This window comes from Rhinopithecus roxellana, chromosome 6 (assembly GCF_007565055.1).
Source record: "Rhinopithecus roxellana isolate Shanxi Qingling chromosome 6, ASM756505v1, whole genome shotgun sequence".
NCBI classification, from domain to species: domain Eukaryota; kingdom Metazoa; phylum Chordata; class Mammalia; order Primates; family Cercopithecidae; genus Rhinopithecus; species Rhinopithecus roxellana.
In genome coordinates, this window is record NC_044554.1 from 71213652 (window position 1) to 71233656 (window position 20005).

General features: G+C 36.7%; 1 protein-coding gene across 4 annotated transcripts in view; it reads left to right on the plus strand.

Annotated features, from left to right (window-relative positions):
• CADPS2 (calcium dependent secretion activator 2) overlaps positions 1–20005 on the plus strand; it is a 602646-nt gene that overhangs the window by 559803 nt on the left and 22838 nt on the right. For all 4 annotated transcript variants that reach the window (XM_030932945.1, XM_030932946.1, XM_030932947.1 and 1 more), the window contains one exon: positions 16293–16400. In XM_030932945.1, coding sequence (XP_030788805.1) covers positions 16293–16400 — 108 coding nt within the window. The remainder of the gene's footprint in view (positions 1–16292; positions 16401–20005) is intronic.

The following is a 20005-nucleotide window of genomic DNA, read 5'->3' on the forward strand; positions in this document are numbered from 1 at the left end:
CACTCTTCAGGATATCATCCAGGAGAACTTCCCCAACCTAGTAGGGCAGGCCAACATTCAAATTCAGGAAATACAGAGAACACCACAAAGATACTCCTCGAGAAGAGCAACTCCAAGACACATAATTGCCAGATTCACCAAAGTTGAAATGAAGGAAAAAATCTTAAGGGCAGCCAGAGAGAAAGGTCGGGTTATCCACAAAGGGAAGCCCATCAGACTAACAGCAGATCTCTCGGCAGAAACTCTACAAGCCAGAAGAGAGTGGGGGCCAGTATTCAACATTCTTAAAGAAAAGAATTTTAAACCCAGAATTTCATATCCAGCCAAACTAAGTTTCATAAGTGAAGGAGAAATAAAATCCTTTACAGATAAGCAAATGCTTAGAGATTTTGTCACCATCAGGCCTGCCTTACAAGAGACCCTGAAGGAAGCCCTAAACATGGAAAGGAACAACCGGTACCAGCCATTGCAAAAACATGCCAAAATGTAAAGACCATCGAGGCTAGGAAGAAACTGCATCAACTAACGAGCAAAATAACCAGTTAATATCATAATGGCAGGATCAAGTTCACACATAACAATATTAACCTTAAATGTAAATGGACTAAATGCTCCAATTAAAAGACACAGACTGGCAAACTGGATAAAGAGTCAAGACACATCAGTCTCCTGTATTCAGGAGACCCATCTCACATGCAGAGACATACATAGGCTCAAAATAAAGGGATGGAGGAAGATCTACCAAGCAAATGGAGAACAAAAAAGAACAGGGGTTGCAATCCTAGTCTCTGATAAAATAGACTTTAAACCATCAAAGATCCAAAGAGACAAAGAAGGCCATTACATAATGGTAAAGGGATCAATTCAACAGGAAGAGCTAACTATCCTAAATATATATGCACCCAATGCAGGAGCACCCAAATTCATAAAGCAAGTCCTTAGAGACTTACAAAGAGACTTAGACTCCCATACAATAATAATGGGAGACTTCAACCCTTCACTGTCAACATTAGACAGATCAACGAGACAGAAAGTTAACAAGTATATCCAGGAATTGAACTCATCTCTGCACCAAGCGGACCTAATAGACATCTATAGAACTCTCCACCCCAAATCAACAGAATATACATTCTTCTCAGCACCACATCGCACTTATTCCAAAATTGACCACATAATTGTAAGTAAAGCACTCCTTAGCAAATGTAAAAGAACAGAATTTATAACAAACTGTCTCGCGGACCACAGTGCAATCAAACTAGAACTCAGAACTAAGAAACTCAATCAAAACCGCTCAACTACATGGAAACTGAACAACCTGCTCCTGAATGACTACTGGGTACATAAGGAAATGAAGGCAGAAATAAAGATGTTCTTTGAAACCAATGAGAACAAAGATAGAACATACCAGAATCTCTGGGACACATTTAAAGCAGTGTGTAGAGGGAAATTTATAGCACTAAATGCCCACAAGAGAAAGCAGGAAAGATCTAAAATTGACACTCTAACATCACAATTGAAAGAACTGGAGAAGCAAGAGCAAACACATTCAAAAGCTAGCAGAAGGCAAGAAATAACTAAGATCAGAGCAGAACTGAAGGAGATAGAGACACAAAATACCCTCCAAAAAATCAATGAATCCAGGAGTTGATTTTTTGAAAAAATCAACAAAATTGACAGACCGCTAGCAAGACTAATAAAGGAGAAAAGAGAGAAGAATCAAATAGACGCAATAAAAAATGATAAAGGGGATATCACCACGGACCCCACAGAAATAGAAACTACCATCAGAGAATACTATAAACACCTCTACGCAAATCAACTAGAAAATCTAGAAGAAATGGATAATTTCCTGGACACTTACACTCTTCCAAGACTAAACCAGGAAGAAGTTGAATCCCTGAATAGACCAATAGCAGGCTCTGAAATTGAGACAATAATTAATAGCCTACCCACCAAAAAAAGTCCAGGACCAGATGGATTCACAGCTGAATTCTACCAGAGGTACAAGGAGGAGCTGGTACCATTCCTTCTGAAACTATTCCAATCAATAGAAAAAGAGGGAATCCTCCCTAACTCATTTTATGAGGCCAACATCATCCTGATACCAAAGCCTGGCAGAGACACAACAAAAAAAGAAAATTTTAGACCAATATCCCAGATGAACATTGATGCAAAAATCCTCAATAAAATACTGGCAAACCGAATTCAGCAGCACATCAAAAAGCTTATCCACCATGATCAAGTGGGCTTCATCCCTGGGATGCAAGGCTGGTTCAACATTTGCAAATCAATAAACGTAATCCAGCATATAAACAGAACCAAAGACAAGAACCACATGATTATCTCAATAGATGCAGAAAAGGCTTTTGACAAAATTCAACAGCTCTTCATGCTAAAAACGCTCAACAAATTCGGTATTGATGGAACGTACCTCAAAATAATAAGAGCTATTTATGACAAACCCACAGCCAATATCATACTGAATGGGCAAAAACTGGAAAATTTCCCTTTGAAAACTGGCACAAGACAGGGATGCCCTCTCTCACCACTCCTATTCAACATACTGTTGGAAGTTCTGGCCAGGGCAATCAGGCAAGAGAAAGAAATCAAGGGTATTCAGTTAGGAAAAGAAGAAGTCAAATTGTCCCTGTTTGCAGATGACATGATTGTATATTTAGAAAACCCCATCGTCTCAGCCCAAAATCTCCTTAAGCTGATAAGAAACTTCAGCAAAGTCTCAGGATACAAAATTAATGTGCAAAAATCACAAGCATTCTTATACACCAGTAACAGACAAACAGAGAGCCAAATCATGAATGAACTTCCATTCACAATTGCTTCAAAGAGAGTAAAATACCTAGGAATCCAACTTACAAGGGATGTAAAGGACCTCTTCAAGGAGAACTACAAACCACTGCTCAGTGAAATCAAAGAGGACACAAACAAATGGAAGAACATACCATGCTCATGGATAGGAAGAATCAATATCGTGAAAATGGCCATACTGCCCAAAGTAATTTATAGATTCAATGCCATCCCCATCAAGCTACCAATGAGTTTCTTCACAGAATTGGAAAAAACTGCTTTAAAGTTCATATGGAACCAAAAAAGAGCCCGCATTGCCAAGACAATCCTAAGTCAAAAGAACAAAGCTGGAGGCATCACGCTACCTGACTTCAAACTATACTACAAGGCTACAGTAACCAAAGCAGCATGGTACTGGTACCAAAACAGAGATATAGACCAATGGAATAGAACAGAGTCCTCAGAAATAATACCACACATCTACAGCCATCTGATCTTTGACAAACCTGAGAGAAACAAGAAATGGGGAAAGGATTCCCTATTTAATAAATGGTGCTGGGAAAATTGGCTAGCCATAAGTAGAAAGCTGAAACTGGATCCTTTCCTTACTCCTTATATGAAAATTAATTCAAGATGGATTAGAGACTTAAATGTTAGACCTAATACCATAAAAACCCTAGAAGAAAACCTAGGTAGTACCATTCAGGACATAGGCATGGGCAAGGACTTCATGTCTAAAACACCAAAAGCAACGGCAGCAAAAGCCAAAATTGACAAATGGGATCTCATTAAACTAAAGAGCTTCTGCACAGCAAAAGAAACTACCATCAGAGTGAACAGGCAACCTACAGAATGGGAGAAAATTTTTGCAATCTACTCATCTGACAAAGGGCTAATATCCAGAACCTACAAAGAACTCAAACAAATTTACAAGGAAAAAACAAACAACCCTATCAAAAAGTGAGCAAAGGATATGAACAGACATTTCTCAAAAGAAGACATTCATACAGCCAACAGACACATCAAAAAATGCTCATCATCACTCGCCATCAGAGAAATGTAAATGAAAACCACAATGAGATACCATCTCATACCAGTTAGAATGGCAATCATTAAAAAGTCAGGAAACAACAGGTGCTGGAGAGGATGTGGAGAAATAGGAACGCTTTTACACTGTTGGTGGGATTGTAAACTAGTTCACCCATTATGGAAAATATGGCGATTCCTCAAGGATCTAGAACTAGATGTACCATATGATCCAGCCATCCCACTACTGGGTATATACCCAAAGGATTATAAATCATGCTGCTATAAAGACACATGCACACGTATGTTTATTGTGGCACTATTCACAATAGCAAAGACTTGGAATCAACCCAAATGTCCATCTGTGACAGACTGGATTAAGAAAATGTGGCACATATACACCATGGAATACTATGCAGCCATAAAAAAGGATGAGTTTGTGTCCTTTGTAGGGACATGGATGCAGCTGGAAACCATCATTCTTAGCAAACTATCACAAGAACAGAAAACCAAACACCGTATGTTCTCACTCATAGGTGGGAACTGAACAATGAGATCACTTGGACTCGGGAAGGGGAACATCACACACTGGGGCCTATCATGGGGAGGGGGTGGGGGGAGGGATTGCATTGGGAGTTATACCTGATATAAATGACGAATTGATGGGTGCTGACGAGTTGATGGGTGCAGCACACCAACATGGCACAAGTATACATATGTAACAAACCTGCATGTTATGCACATGTACCCTAGAACTTAAAGTATAATTTAAAAAAAGTATAATTTGAGCAAGGAAATGTGTAAAGTAATATTGGATTATAATCCAAAGCATAAAATAAATATCCATTGGTCCATACTGATACAAGTAATACTGATACAAGTAAATATTGAAGTACATAATGGGGAGAAAAGACAGCTCTCCCATGCAGAAGAAGTCCAAATAATTAATATAGATACTTCCCTCTCAAGGAGGTGGATCATATACCCCCACTCCTTAAGTGGAGGATATACATAGTCACTTCCTTCCTAAGTGTACAATATGCAAAGGAAGATGGGGAGAATAAATTTCCAATGGAGAAAGTTGAGAAATATTACCCCAGCCAATTGATCAAAGGTCAACATCTGCAGTGATAAATCATACTGATAAGATCAGCCCTTGACAGGATGTGATCAAAATGGCACTTTACCTCTATGATCTTCCTCTTGTAGTTACAGTCTAATCATGAAAGAAAATCAGACACATCTCAATAGGTGATACACTACAAAATATCTGAGAATACTCCTCAGAATTTTCAAGGTCATCAAAAAGAAGGAAAGTAGGAGAAAGTGACACAACCAAGAGGAGTCCGAGGAGACCTAAATTACTAAATGTAACGTGGTATCCTGAATGACATCATTGAAGAGAAAGAGGATATTGGGTAAAAATGAAGGGAAACTGAATAAAGCTCACACTTCAGTTAATAATATTGTGTCAATATATGTTCATTAATTGTAGCAAATGTACCATACTAATGTAAGATGATAATAATATGGGAAATTGGGTATGAGTTATATGGAAACTCTTTAATATTTCCACAGTATTTCTGTAAATCTGAAATTTTTCTAAAAATGTTTATTAAAAGAAAAGAGCACTGACCAAGGACTTAATAATAGCTTACCATTAATTGATTGTATGTGGCTATGTGTCCTTGAAACTGTGTGACCTGGGGCATTACTTAAGTGGCCCCAGTCTAGTCATCTATAAAATGAGTGAATAAGCTACCTAACTGCATTAGTTCTTTTGACTTTAATATTCTGTCACCTTGTGAGCTCTTGTCCAGTTCTCTCTATGAGACAAGAGAGCCCAAAAATTCCCCCTGGAAGATGATGAGAAGATAAAAAGCTGGAAAAAGTTTTCTGGATAAGAAGGCAATACCTTCTTATACCATCACTTACCAGAATTTTTTTTTTTTTTTTTTCACAGCCTCACTCTCTCCCCCAGGCTGGAGTGCAGTGGCCTGATCTTGGCTTACTGCAGCCTCCACCTCCCGGGTTCAAGTGATTCTTGTGCCTCAGCCTCCAAGTAGCTGGGAAAACAGGCGTGTGCCACCACGCCTGGCTACTTTTTTGAATTTTTTAGTAGTGATGGGATTTCACTGTGTTGGGCAGGCTGGTCTGAAACTCCTGACTTCAGGTGATCTGCCTGCCTTGGCATCCCAAAGTCCTGGGATTATAGGCATGAGCCACCGTGGCTGGCTGGAATGTTTTTAAAGCAATAAATAAATTGATTCTATAAGGTGAAAATTACAAATGACGTTAAGTGACATTCCTATGCAGAAAAGGAGGAATTCATGTTTCTAGAACATACTTATTTGTCAGATATTCCTTATAATTATAGCACAGTTGAAGATGTATGAGTTAACAGAAAATGACCCAAATCAAACCGTTTAAATATAATAAACATATTCTTTTGTATCTTTGTAATGTATACTTCTCATGATACTTTAAGAATGAAAAAAATATACATAGGAGAAAAATGCTTCATTGTGGTCCTGAACAGAAATAAATTTCAGGCACGTGCCTCTCGGCAAAGAAGTTGGTAGGATTCTCCTTGATATCTTTCTGATCTAAGTGATGAGCTGTGTCCTTCAGTATAGTTTTATAGATTGCTCTTGGCTGGACAACTCTATCTTGGGGAGAAGTTCTGTGGCAGTTATACAGTTTATGGCCCTATCATAGAACCTTGGAATGTTCATGCTAGCAAAGACATCAGACATTTGAAAAAAAAAGAGAGAGAGAGAGAGAGAGAAAAAAAGAAAAGAAAAGAGAAAGAAAAAGAAGAAAGAAAGAGAGAGGAAAAGAAAAGAGAAAGAAAAAGAGAGGGAGGGAGAAAGGAAGGAAGGAAAAGAAAGGAAAAAGAAAGAAAAAAGAAAGAAAAAGAAAGGAAAGAAAGAGAGAGGGAGAAGGGGAAGAAGAAAGGGAAGGAAGGCAAGGAAGGGAAGAGCAAGACCTGGATGAGGTGAGTCTGTCCTATTCAACAGTAACTTAGAAGGGAACTCAGATCTGACGGAAATTAGATGCAGGACGAGGGTGAAAATGTTCACATTAGCTTTGCAGATAGAAATACTAAGCCAAAACCAAAAATTCTGCAGGTTTAAATTATTTTACTAACCCCCTCCCACAAAAAAAAAAAAAAAAGTTTTGCTCACCTATAAGATACATAAGATACCTACATCTTATAGGTAAGATGTAGCTGATAGTAAATGTATGTTAAAAAGTTGTATAAAAGATCAGGTTTGACAATAATATGGAGTAGTTACTTTTTGAAAAAATCAGGTATACAGATCTGTGGAGGTTGTGTGACAGAGGGGTTACTAACAGACTGAGGAACCAAACTGCTAGCAGTTGAATTCTTGCTCCATCACTTCATCTGTGGTCAGTGTGACCTCAGGCACGTTTCTTCATCTATAAAATGGAGATATACTTACACCTCTTATAGGCTTACTGTGAATATGTTAAACACTTTTCATAGTTCCTAGAATGGAATTAGTGTGCAACAAATGCTAGCTATTATCATACATTATTATTATTATTGATTACAATACAATCTAGTATCTACATTCTAGGAAATAATCATTTCACTTATACTGTATTGATCACATCTGTATGATTGTGAACAAGTCACATCTGTATTCTTTTAAGACAACATTTTCTTTTTACTTTACTTCCTCCTATAGAGAGGAGCCAGGCTACTTAAGGGGATCTGGAAATAATGGCTTATGAAGGAAAAAAAAGAAAAAAGAAATCTGACTGTTCCTAGAAAGAGGGAAAAAAATCTAAGATATAAGATAGCCCTGATCAATATGTAAAGGGCTCCTGTTTGGAAAAAGGAACAGCCTAAGCCTGTATCAGTCAAGAAGATAGGACTAGGAACAATGACCAAAAACTAGTGGGAGCAGAACTGAAATCAGTGTAAGACAAAACTTAAAAAGAAAAATTGTTATGTACAAAGGTGAAATAGTAAAAGCTGCACCACTATTCGCCAGGTGTGGTACTGAAGATTTCTGCATTATGTAGGAAATAGGACAAGATGACAAGAAAGGTTCTTTCCAACTCTGATTCTGGAATTTTATTCTATTGTCATACCAGTTACAGGACATTCTGGGGTATAACGATGTGTGTTGATGTGAAAAATCCTATTTAAAATGCTCTTTTTAACATTATCACACACGCTGCATGCCAGCTCTATGCTAGACACTAAGGTGAAACAGCTGAAGAGACTTGGAGGATATGATAAAGATTACTGTGGCCAAGAAAAGACCAAAACAATGAGGAAGGAAGAAGAAACTGTCTCTCTTCATGGGCTTAATCGTACTGGTGCCTGATCTTGGCAGTCTGTCCTAAGATGAAGGAGATGGCTAATCTTTCTCTTATCTTCATTAGGAATTCTCTCAAATATTCTCTCATCTTTATGATAATTGCCAAAGATTTCTCATTTCAAAATCCCCAAAAGGTGGTTCTTACCCACCTCTGAACTTCACAGACTTGATATGGGGTCGAGGATCTGAGTTCATTTTCCACCTTGCTCCTATCCAGCTGTTTCATCTGTGGGCTTCCATTTTCTCACTCATGCAGTGAGGATAATAGTATTTAAAAGTATTGCCATTATTTTAATGGCAAAAAACACAATCACTTTTGTACCAACCTATAATCCCTGTGCTGCCTCCCTCAGTAGGTTCTTATGAGAATTCAGAATTCAATGAGCACATTAACATGAATATGCTTTGTAAATGTAAAGCACTATTGCAATACATTGTTATCATTTCTACCTGGAATGATGCTTCTGGCTCCCATGCATTACTCCCTAGTTCCCGCTCACTAATTAAGAACATGACCAGTTACCGAAAGAAAAACTAGTTGCCTTCCACAGAGTGAACAATATTAGCTTTTTATTTTTTCATTTATGTTCCTTTTTAGAATAGTACACACTTTGCGTATATCAATGGTGGCTTTTAGGGTATAATCAGTCAGTTCAGTGACATTAGTGTTTTCCCTCTTCCTTCTTTTGCTTCCTTGCTTCTGATATTGTTTACTACTTAAATAACACCACCTGAATACTCGGAGCTTTACATCAGCATGAGAGCCAGACAGAACTCGGGGAATGGCGCTCTTGCCCACTGGGGCATATTCACCTGGAGAGAGGGATGCACACCAGGACCAGATTAAGAGCCTCCCTTGCCTAGGAGTGGAGGAGGTCGGGTGTTGTGCTTTCCAGATGAATGTTTTGCTTCTTTATTCCTTTGTGTTGTATCTGTCTGGCTTTTCTGGCTTTTCTCTCTTATGTAAGGTAAATCCATGAGCTGCCTCCGGACACTGGCATTCTAGCACCCTGAGGCATCACTTAAGCCAAAACCTGAATGGTTCCAAATTGAGCTGAGTAAATCCATCCCAGTCCATCTAAACTTTAAAAGCTAACAATGAAATAATGCAGCATTTTAATTTTACTTCTTCAAGTTTTCATGTAGTATTTTCTAATTGACACACCTGAAGATAGATGAGGGAAAGGCTAGTGAACTGAGAGATTTAGAACCTTCATCATCATTATGTTAGAACCTTCATCACCATTATGATTGCTACTCATGAATATAATAGTATAAAGCTCATAGGTAGTGTACACATTAGCATATTCTGCGTTTGGTGCTACTGTATTAGTGGCTATTCCTCTAAACTCTGGGATGTTAGTGATCTAACCATAGATCAGAAATAGCAAGATACTTGTCCCAAATGGGGAAGGCATTGTAAACCCATAGATCTCAAATGAAAATTAACCTGCCTCCTTGAGTAGTTCAGGCTAATATCTTAAACTATCATCCAATATTTATTTTAATATTTAAAAGAAACTTCACTTTGAAAGGATTTTCCCCAGTGATACAATAAAATGTAACATACTAATGCTACATAACTGTTTCTAGACCTATAAATGTATAAATTATGTAACTACTTAGAAGAAATAGTGTGAAACATTCATGTGACTGTTAAGAATAAGAGTAATATGACTACCTAAGTTTCAGTAGCATTAATTATAATAGATTCTGATATCAGATACTTTCATAGCATTAAGGTAGGATTCTGCCTTTTTACCAACTATACTCAAGTAACAGACAGAAGACCCTGATCCAGGGCAAGAACTCTGCAATAATGGGACAGCTCCTTAGAACTGTGGGATTGAATGAAATGTACGTACTTAAAACACACGTTACATGCTCTAAATCTAAAAACTGTTTTCAAAAGGATGTGGGTGTCATTATTTTTAATTTAGAATTTTCTACTCCCAATTTGGAGTCAAAAGTACCTAAATGTATAATAATGTTAATAGAATTTTGAACACTGCTAAATTTAACAAATGTTGACTGGCTGCTTCATTCTTTAAATAATAGTTTGGAATTTTTCTAAATAGCAATGAGTTTTTTTCATTCATGGTTTTTAAAAATCTATTTTTAAAATGCATATATTTGTGACTTGTTCATTGTTTAAATGTCTTCCTCTCTGCCCCTTTTAAAATTATTTTTAGAGACAGGGTTTTACTTTGTCACCCAGGCTAGAGGGCAGTAGTGGGATCATAGTTCACTGCAGCCTCCCACCTCAGACTCCCAGGCAGCTGGGACTACAGAATGCAACACCATGCCTGGCTAATTTTTTACTTTTTTATACAGGCAGAGTCTTGCTATGTTGCCCAGGATGGTCTCAAACCCCTGGCCTCAGGCAATCCTGCACCTCAGCCTCTCAAAGCACTGGGAATATAGACATAAGCCACTGCATCCAGCTCCCTCTTTATCAACTGTTTCTCTTCCCATCATATTTATTAAATATATAAGTTGGCATAAATGTAATAGAAGGCTCTGTAATCTCTATGTATTTCCTTTTGGTTTTCTGTGGGAATACAATATAATAAATTTACTTTGTAAAAACTTGGCAAACTATGGTTTTTTACAACATAATCACGAATATATGAAAAAACCTTTTTTAAGTATGTGAGAATATATAACTTATTTAAACTACTTCAAATGCTTTTGAAAAGTTTCAGAACATGTTTATTCAAATATGAAAATACAGAAATTAATAGATAAATGCCAGAGCATTAAAAGATATATTAAATAGTGAAAGAAAAATAATTGTTTTTAACAATACCTGAGATAAATTATGTGTTTGTAGAACTATGTTCTATGATCAATTATAATTTTTTACTGACTCTTAAATGCCAGAGTTGAGATATAAATTGCTCCTACTACAATTTCAAATTTCAAAGACATGTTATTTATTGTCTTATATCTTACATGATCCTTTTTTCCTCAAATGGTAATGAATGGTCAGACACAGGTATTTCATTTACAAAGCATGCAGATAATCATAACTCAGGATATTACACTTCTACTCTTGATTGTTTCTTCAAGGCATGCTTTTCTAGGTTATGAGAAGTGCACTTTTAAATTAAGTCAATTACACTGTAGCTTCTAGTTAAGCTTTGAGACTGGAATAGCATATTTAAAAATTTGTCTCCTTGTTAAATAGGCACCATGACAGTGTTTGTGTAGTGTATTGTTAACCTCCAGTGGAAGGTTAAGCAGCTTCTTCTGTATCTAAATCTGTTGCCGTGAAAAATGACTGCAGTGTTGCACCCACCTACCCATGAATAGGGAAAGTGAAGACTTGCACCTGTGGGATTAGGTGTAGCAGCAGGAAGCAAGAGCGTTTGCAGCATATAATTAACAAGGAATTCTTTTCTCTTCTTTTTAAACAGCATGTTCATCTTGCTAGGTTAACTAGTGATTAATGCTTGGAAAAAAAAATGCTGGAGTCTGCACCCTTTCTTAAACTCATTCACTCACTGATGTATTCGGTTACTTATACAGTCTCAGAGGAACTCGCCTTAAAATACTTCATTTCCTCCCGTAGTTCTTGATCCCTTTGTGCTCATGAGGGACTTTTTTAGATTTTTGTGTTCTTTTACTATAACTGTGCTAGACAAATTCTATTATTTTCTGAATGAGATTAAAAGTAATTTAGGAACTGCTACTTTGATTTAGAGATTACTGTCTTAATAAAAAGATGGAAAAGTTAGTGCGTAGTGAACTAAGGCATTTAATACGTAGAGCACTGACTATATGGTTTTTGTTATTTTTCTCATATTAAGAAAACTATTATTACCAATTTAGGAGAGATTTCTAAATATGGGTCTCTAGAATACAATATTCTTAATAAAAGCTAATCCAAATCCACAGCTGTTGAAGTTTAACAGGCTACTCTTTTGATATAATTGGGTAGTCATGCATTTGTATCAGAATGTGTAGTTATAGTTTGTCTTTACAGTATACTCATATGTATTGTTTTCATTTACACACCAAAAAAAAAATACCCACAAAAATGTACTATCATACTTAGTTGTTATTATTCTCACTAAACTTCATTTTCTTTTAAGATAACACTTAATGGAATTAGATGCAGTGACTTGCAGTGTGTAAATTTTACCACTATAATAAAACAGAGTCTTAGCACATGGGAGCATTGAACCAGCGATAATGTGTTCTATCCAAACACATTTGTACTGTATGTAGAAACTGTTTAAAAGGAAAATTACATTTTTTTCAGCAATTTATCAGAGATAATTACCCTTCATACACCAAATGAAGGATAAAGTGTTTTAAAGAACTATAATTCTAATTGGTAAATGTCACCAGCTGTTGCAGTTACTCTTACTTATGTATATTCTTTTAATGATTATACACTCATGCCACAAGCTACATGAAAATATATTCACTAGGTGTGAAATTCCCATATGTCACAGTTTCAAGAATAGGTAAACAGCTCAATGATAAAGAAGGAAATAATTCCAGTGAAGAATGTAAGAATCCTGGGTTTGCTTTTTAGGCAAGTGGATCTTAATTTGCCAGAAGGGAAGAAAATGCAATTTTAAAAAGAAAAGGAAACACTTGATTTTTTACAACAAACTTTTCAATGAGCTTTGCCTCATATCCTCAACCAGAGATTTTTCTTTCCTTATAAAATTGTAGAACTGTCTCAACTTAGAAATTTCAGTATTATAGCCCTTGGATCTGCCAATAGGGAAAAGCATTTCATTTTCTTTCAGGCTTAAACTGTAAACTGTTTGTTAGTTTTAGATGGCGGAAGATAAACTCTTCCTGGACAGTGCTTCATGATAGTCTAATCTTATAAGTGATCAAGGAAACAGAAAAGAAATTACCCGTGTCTACGGTGAATGTTTAAAGTCATTATTATTCAGTCTCCCTGGCCATAACTTCGTTTCCACTGAGACTGATAGGTCTAGTGACTGACTGAACTGAATGTCTAAGCAATGGCCTTTAAAAGATGGAAACACAAATGGGGTTGGGGTGGGGAGAAATAGTAGTAAAGACAAGGCTCCCATTTGTCTGTTCTTCAACTCCCAATTCAACTGGGCTGTACCCAACTACCTTGGTATTTTGTACATTACAGCATCCTGTTTCTGGGTACTTACCTGAAACTCAGATACTGAGCTAACTTGCTAGTGTGTGTTGAAAATCGTTCTCATGTCATTTTTGTTCTGCAGCAGTAGGTTTTCTGAATGTTCTCATTTTCAGTGTTTTGACAGAGTTTGAGAGGCGCACAGAGAGAAATATGTATCTTAGGAGTTAGTTTCCTTCAAGGTTTTTTTTGTTTGTTTCTTTTTTTTGAGACGGAGTCTCTGTCGCCCAGGCTGGAGTGCGATCTCGGTTCACTGCAACCTCTGCGTCTGGGTTCAAGCAATTCTCCTGCCTCAGCCTCCCAAGTAGCTGGGACTACAAGTGCAAGCCACCACGCCCAGCTAATTTTTTTTAGAGAGACGGGGTTTGGGGCTTCACCATATTAGCCAGGATGATCTCCATCTCCTGACCTCTTGATCCGCCAGCCTCGGCCTCCCAAAGTACTGGGATTGCAGGGCATGAGCCACTGCGCCCAGCCTCCTTCAAGTATTAATAGTAGTAATCTTTGTACAAATTACCCTGCCTCTTCACTGGAAAAACTAATGTATAATCTCCCCTGCCCCAAAGAAGAAAACAGTCTAGCTTTTTAATTGACTATCTTTGTAATTGTTTAAACTTTCAAACATTGCTCATGAGAATTATTGGAATAGTGAAGGAATGAATTTGATAAGTTGCCTCCATTAGGTTGAAAATAGATTGCCAACATTGTGTATGAGTGCTATTAAAGGAAAGACCAGTAAAGACATTTATATAGTTATTTCAAGTTACAGCTAATGTTGTATCAGGGTGATTTTGAAAGGATCCTTGAATTTATGTGGTATATATTGACCTTTAGACTACATATAAGAGCAGTAAGAAATTGCAGTAATTCTTACTGCACAGAAATAACTTTGTAACAAAAAATCAAATTATTTTTTATAAATGGAATAAATAAGACATGCTCATTGCCTATACTATATATTGGTTAAGAGATGGACAATTTTATTATGTTATATAAATATGACCCCTCCAAAAAAAATGGCAAGAACTCTCTTTCTTTTTTTTTTTCTTTTCTTTTTTTTTTTTTTTTTGAGACAGAGTCTCGCTCTGTTGCCCAGACTGGAGTGCAGTGGCCAGATCTCAGCTCACTGCAAGCTCCGCCTCCCGGGTTTACGCCATTCTCCTGCCTCAGCCTCCGGAGTAGCTGGGACTACAGGCGTCCGCCACCTCGCCCGGCTAGTTTTTTGTATATTTTAGTAGAGACGGGGTTTCAACATGTTAGCCGGGATGGTCTCGATCTCCTGACCTCGTGATCCTCCCATCTTGGCCTCCCAAAGTGCTGGGATTACAGGCTTGAGCCACCGCGCCCGGCAGAACTCTCTTTCATTTAGGGAGATGTGACCACTGTCCTAGCATCACTCACATGCATACCTTGAGTTGTTTTTCCAGCAATGGTAATAGTTAAATGGCCTATATCCTTTTTCACCTAATTTTCTTATAATATTTACTTTTGCAAATGAGTCTGCTGACAAAGGTTATAGATGTGTTCTGTGAATATGAAATGATGCAAAGCTAACTGACTTATTTGGGCATCAGTTCTACCTATCTATCATTAGGTAGATGGATCTACCTAATGTAATAGATCTACCTATCTAACTGGTAGCAGATCTCCATAATGATAGATATTTATCATTTTGTTCTTATTAATGTCATACTCTAATCAGTAACTCAATACAGATTAGGAACCAACCCCAGGTGTAGATGGCACAAGTAAGCGTTTTCATTATCTAATCCAGCTACATGAAGTTCAAGAAAGAGCTAAATATAAATCAAGAAGAAAAAGTCTTTAGCAGCCATGCAGGCTTCTATCCCTTCCTAGTACTGACTTTGTAGCATCTATAGCAAGGAGAAATTGTATTACCTCCTCTGCTATTAGAAGACACCAAATGTTAGATAACTTTGGAAAGGTATTTAATCCACATCTTTGGCTCTACATAGGAAACTAGTTCATTGATACTCTTACCACATTTCTAAAAGGAAATAAATTGTTCAGATAATATTGGTAAATATTGAGTAGAAGCAATGGATAATCCACAAGATATTTTATATTTCATTTTGTAATATATTAAATATCCCAGTATCTTCCTCATAATTTACTCAGCTTAATAAAAAAATTTAGTTTGTATTCCTTGAACACCCATAATAGGTGAGAGAGGCACCCTAAAGAAAGCTAACACTTTTTGGTTTGGTTTTATTTTGTTTCATTTGTTTGTTTGAGACAGGGTCTGGCTCTGTTACCCAGGCTAGAGTACAGTGGCACGGTCACAGCTCACTGCAACCTCAACCACCCAGGCTCAAGCAATTCTTCCTCCTCAGCCTCCTAGCTAGCTGGGGCTGCAGTCGCACACCACCACGCCCAGCTATTTTTTTTTTTTTTTTTTTTTTTGTGGAGAGGAGGTTTCACCATGTTGACCAGGCTGGTCCATGTTGACCAGGCTGGTCTTGAACTCCTGGACCCAAGCAATCCACCTGCCTCAGCCTTTCAGAGTGCTGGGATTACAGGCATGAGCCATGGTACTCACACATTTTTAAATATTATTGATAAGCCAGCCAGAGATGATGCAAAGTAAATTGTATTTGCAATTGATAAATTATAATTACACATGGAAAATTTTTGGAAAAATTTGTTCATGTATACTGCTTGACATACTGGCCTTTCAAGATAGCCATTTAACAAACAAACAAAAAAGATATCTACAGATCTACAACTCTGTATTTTCAATTTGATCTCAAGTTGTGAAAATCAGTAATAAACTTTTATTTGCTTTAATTATAGAATGTATTGAAGATGCTCACTGTTGGTTTAGTCTTAAGCTCATGTTATGACTGTAATTTTTAAAATTATATTTCAGGGTGTGATTAAATAATAATTTCACAATTGAGACCTGATGTTATTTTGTTCCCCCTGCTTTTCCTTCACAACAGAAACCAGGAATGGATCTGGCAGACACCTATATTATGTTTGTTCGGCAAAACCAAGATATTCTTCGAGAAAAGGTCAATGAGGAAATGTATATAGAAAAGTTATTTGATGTAAGTAACTTCCCTTGCAAGGTATGCTGACACCATAGATAAACTGCAAAGAGAAAAGTTGAATTTTGATGCTATAGTTGCAAAGCCTACTCTCCTTTTTGTGATCCTTTATCTTCTATACTAAAAAGTTGAAGCCGGCCAGGTGTGGTGGCTCATGCCTGTAATCCCAGCACTTTAGGAGACTGAGACCAGTGGATCACTTGAGGGCAAGAGTTCGAGACCAGCCTGGCCAACATGGCAAAACCCTGTCTCTAATAAAAAAAAAAAAAAAAAAAAAAAAAGAGGCATAACTGGGTGTAGTGATGGATGCCTGTAATTCCAGCTACTCGAGAGGCTGAGGCACAAGAATCGCTTGAGCCTGGAAGGCGAGGGTTGCAGTGAGCAAAGATTGCTCCACTGCACTCTAGCCTGGGTGACAGAGTGAGACTTGGTCTCAAAAAAATGACTAAATAAAAAAATAAAAAGTTGAAGCCATTCTAGAAATAGACCATCAAAGATATATTTTTTGGTGTGTGGGCCAGGGGAGCCGGCGGGGTGCCTTCTGAACATCTTCAGTTTTTTGTCTTGGTTACCTATTTACTGCAATCCATTCTTGCCATCAGTTCATTATAAAGGTAGAAGTTTTTTCTCCTTGAAGTTATTCCCCATTTCCAACTCCTCTTCATTTGCAGCTAACATCGTTGATAATTTCTCTACTTATTTTGACTGCTGATGGAAGCCTTAATTAGCTTCCTTTTCTACATGAACATTGTCACCATTAGAATGAGTCTCAAAAACCTGAGGTTAGTTATAACAAGCTATATAATAATAATTTTACCATGATGTTCAGCATCTTTTCACTTGCCTTTTGTAGCATTCCATAAACCAAATCATGTTCTAATGGATGTGGTCCCTACTATAAGATGTTTTAAGTCAATATGATATTCTACAGTTAAACAAATAAGCTACAGTAAAGCCAATATCTGCCACTCTGCTGTTGAACATTTTTATCTGGATATAAAGTACTAATGTATGCTAAATATGCAATATTACAGTTTTATCAGTACTAAGGCATGACAATGCCTAGTTTTATCAGTACTAAGGCATGACAATGCATTTAGGCATGACAATGCCTAGAAATGAGAATTGTGGTTTTGTATGCTGTAATCATCACATTTCATTTATTCAGTATCTGTAAAGGAGACTAAGAGAGCAGTCAATTTAAATAACAATGTTGTCATTCATTTGTAATCATTTTACAGTCAGTTCAAAGGAAATGATACTTTGCTTGTGACATAACTTTGCATAATTCACCACAATACAGATTCCTAAATGTAATATTTGCTTTGAAGCTTATTTGTTTATGTACATCTTCTCTGCATTTTAGAAATGCTTTTCTGGCAGTTTCATTTAATTATGCAAGTTACTGCAAATGTTTTCGTAACAACAATTCACGGGCTTCATGGTGACACTTCAGCTGTGGCAGTTACAGAAGGTCCTGCTACGTCATCCTCTCTGCCATGGTCTCTCGTGTCAGTGTTCACTGTCAGTTTGGGTGGTCAAAATGAATCTTATCTTTCATGTTTTCTGTTTCTACCGTTTACTCAGGCCATCTTACAATAAAAAGTATCACCTGTTCTAATAAGCTAAGTGTTAATATGTGTGAAAAAAATGATTTTCTAAATGCTTTGATGCCCTGCAGGGGTAGAAAAATTATCCATCCAGCTGGCTCTTTTACAAAATACTGAAACCATATTAGCAAATTCTGCTTCCATTTGGTATTCCTCTGAATTTACAAGCATATGTTCCATTTCCAAGTTCTCTTTTACTTTTTCTGCTAATGTGGTGATTTTCAAAACTGTTGAACAGAAGAGGGAAATTGAGTTGATGTTATTCCCATTATGATTCTTCTTAGAATAGCTAAAGCACATCTTCTATGATGAAAAGTTAAAGTCATTCTATAAGTAGACCATCGTAGATAGATTTGTCAAGGGGAGTAGGTGAACCTTCTGAACATCTTCAGTTTTTTGACTTGGTGACCTATTTACTGCAATCCATTCTTGCCATCAGTTCATTATAAAGGTAGTTTTTTCTCCTTGAAGTTATTCTCTACTTCCAACTCCTCTTCATTCACTGAAGTTCTTTGGAAGACTTTCTTTGTGGCAACAATAACAGACAGAGGGAACTAAAGTGACTCTAAGGAGGCCAACATTAAAATATGACACTAGTTTAATTGCCCTTGTTATATATACTTTCATTCAATACCTAAGCATCTGACATGGCTGTGAGTCTAAAAGTAACCCTTAATAAGCAACCATTCTGTTTTGGTTGTGAAGGTTTTGTATTTTGAATATCCCCGGTAGAACACTGGACTTGTTATTTGTAAAATAATTGTAATGTCCTTAAACATTCTAATATTTTAAATTGCACATTTTTTAATTACTTTATTTAAAAATAAAAATAGACCCTAATTCTGTTGATTTGTCATCAAGAATAACATGTATGAGAGGATCTAAAAGCCCCTAATTAGCCAAGACTGAATTTGCCTCAATTACAGTTAGAAAATGAGAGGTTATCAAGTACGTGTTAAAAGGTAAAGTAGAACGTGTATCTTAAGCAACAGATCATTACTGAGAGACATTATATAATTATTGGAAATCCACTTGGCTAGAGCCTAAAATAATATTGTTAGGTGTCAAAAAACAGTTGAAAATAATGACCCTATAAATACTGTTAGCAACCTTAGCCTATTACAGATAAAGATTGAAGAGAATAATTTCATTCAGGCATCACGACAAACTTTTGCTATTCCAATTAGAGTATTTCCTATATAAGTAAGTAAATGGATCTTGTTAACTTCAGATGCAAGTGAAAACATGCTTACACACGTATTATAATGAGTTAAAACTTAGTGGTTTTAACCAACCCAGATAAGAAAACAAGGGCTACAGTTTCTGGGTCATGCAACATGAGGGCTTAAACTCTTCAAGAAATTCACTTAGTTTTGGAAATACCACACATAACACTATTTTTATATAAAACAATTAGTCTGCAAAACATATTCACCCTGCCCTCAACATTTTTGGAAAGCATGTTTTACTAAATAGTCTTTGCAGGTGATGCGGCTATGTTAAAAAGTTTGTGGAACTTTCCCTGAGTGTAGTAACTAACTACTCACAGCATCCCTGACCTCTATAACTTTTTGATCATTTAAACATCTTGATTGTTCCTTATTTTTGTGATGAAATACCCCAGGTTTTGGTTTAAATAAGGTGCTATTGCTTAAGACCAAAAACATGACATTGCCCTAGATTTGTGCCCAATTTTTTAGGAATGAGAATGATGTCTTCAAGAGTTTTCAGTGTACAACCTACACAGCCATTTACCACACAAAATCTGCTTCTGGAGCATTCTGCACTGCTGCTATCATTCCCATCTCCAATAACAAGTCATTAATGTCAAAGTATGAAAGAGGAAATGAATAAAATGTGCATTACCTTAAAGATCATAAATAGGATAATCTTCAATTTTTACATCAAATCTTGAAATATTAAAATTAAAAGTATCCTTTGAGAGTCACAAAAGCTAATATTAGGACAAATGTGAAGGCATTATATTCACTTCCT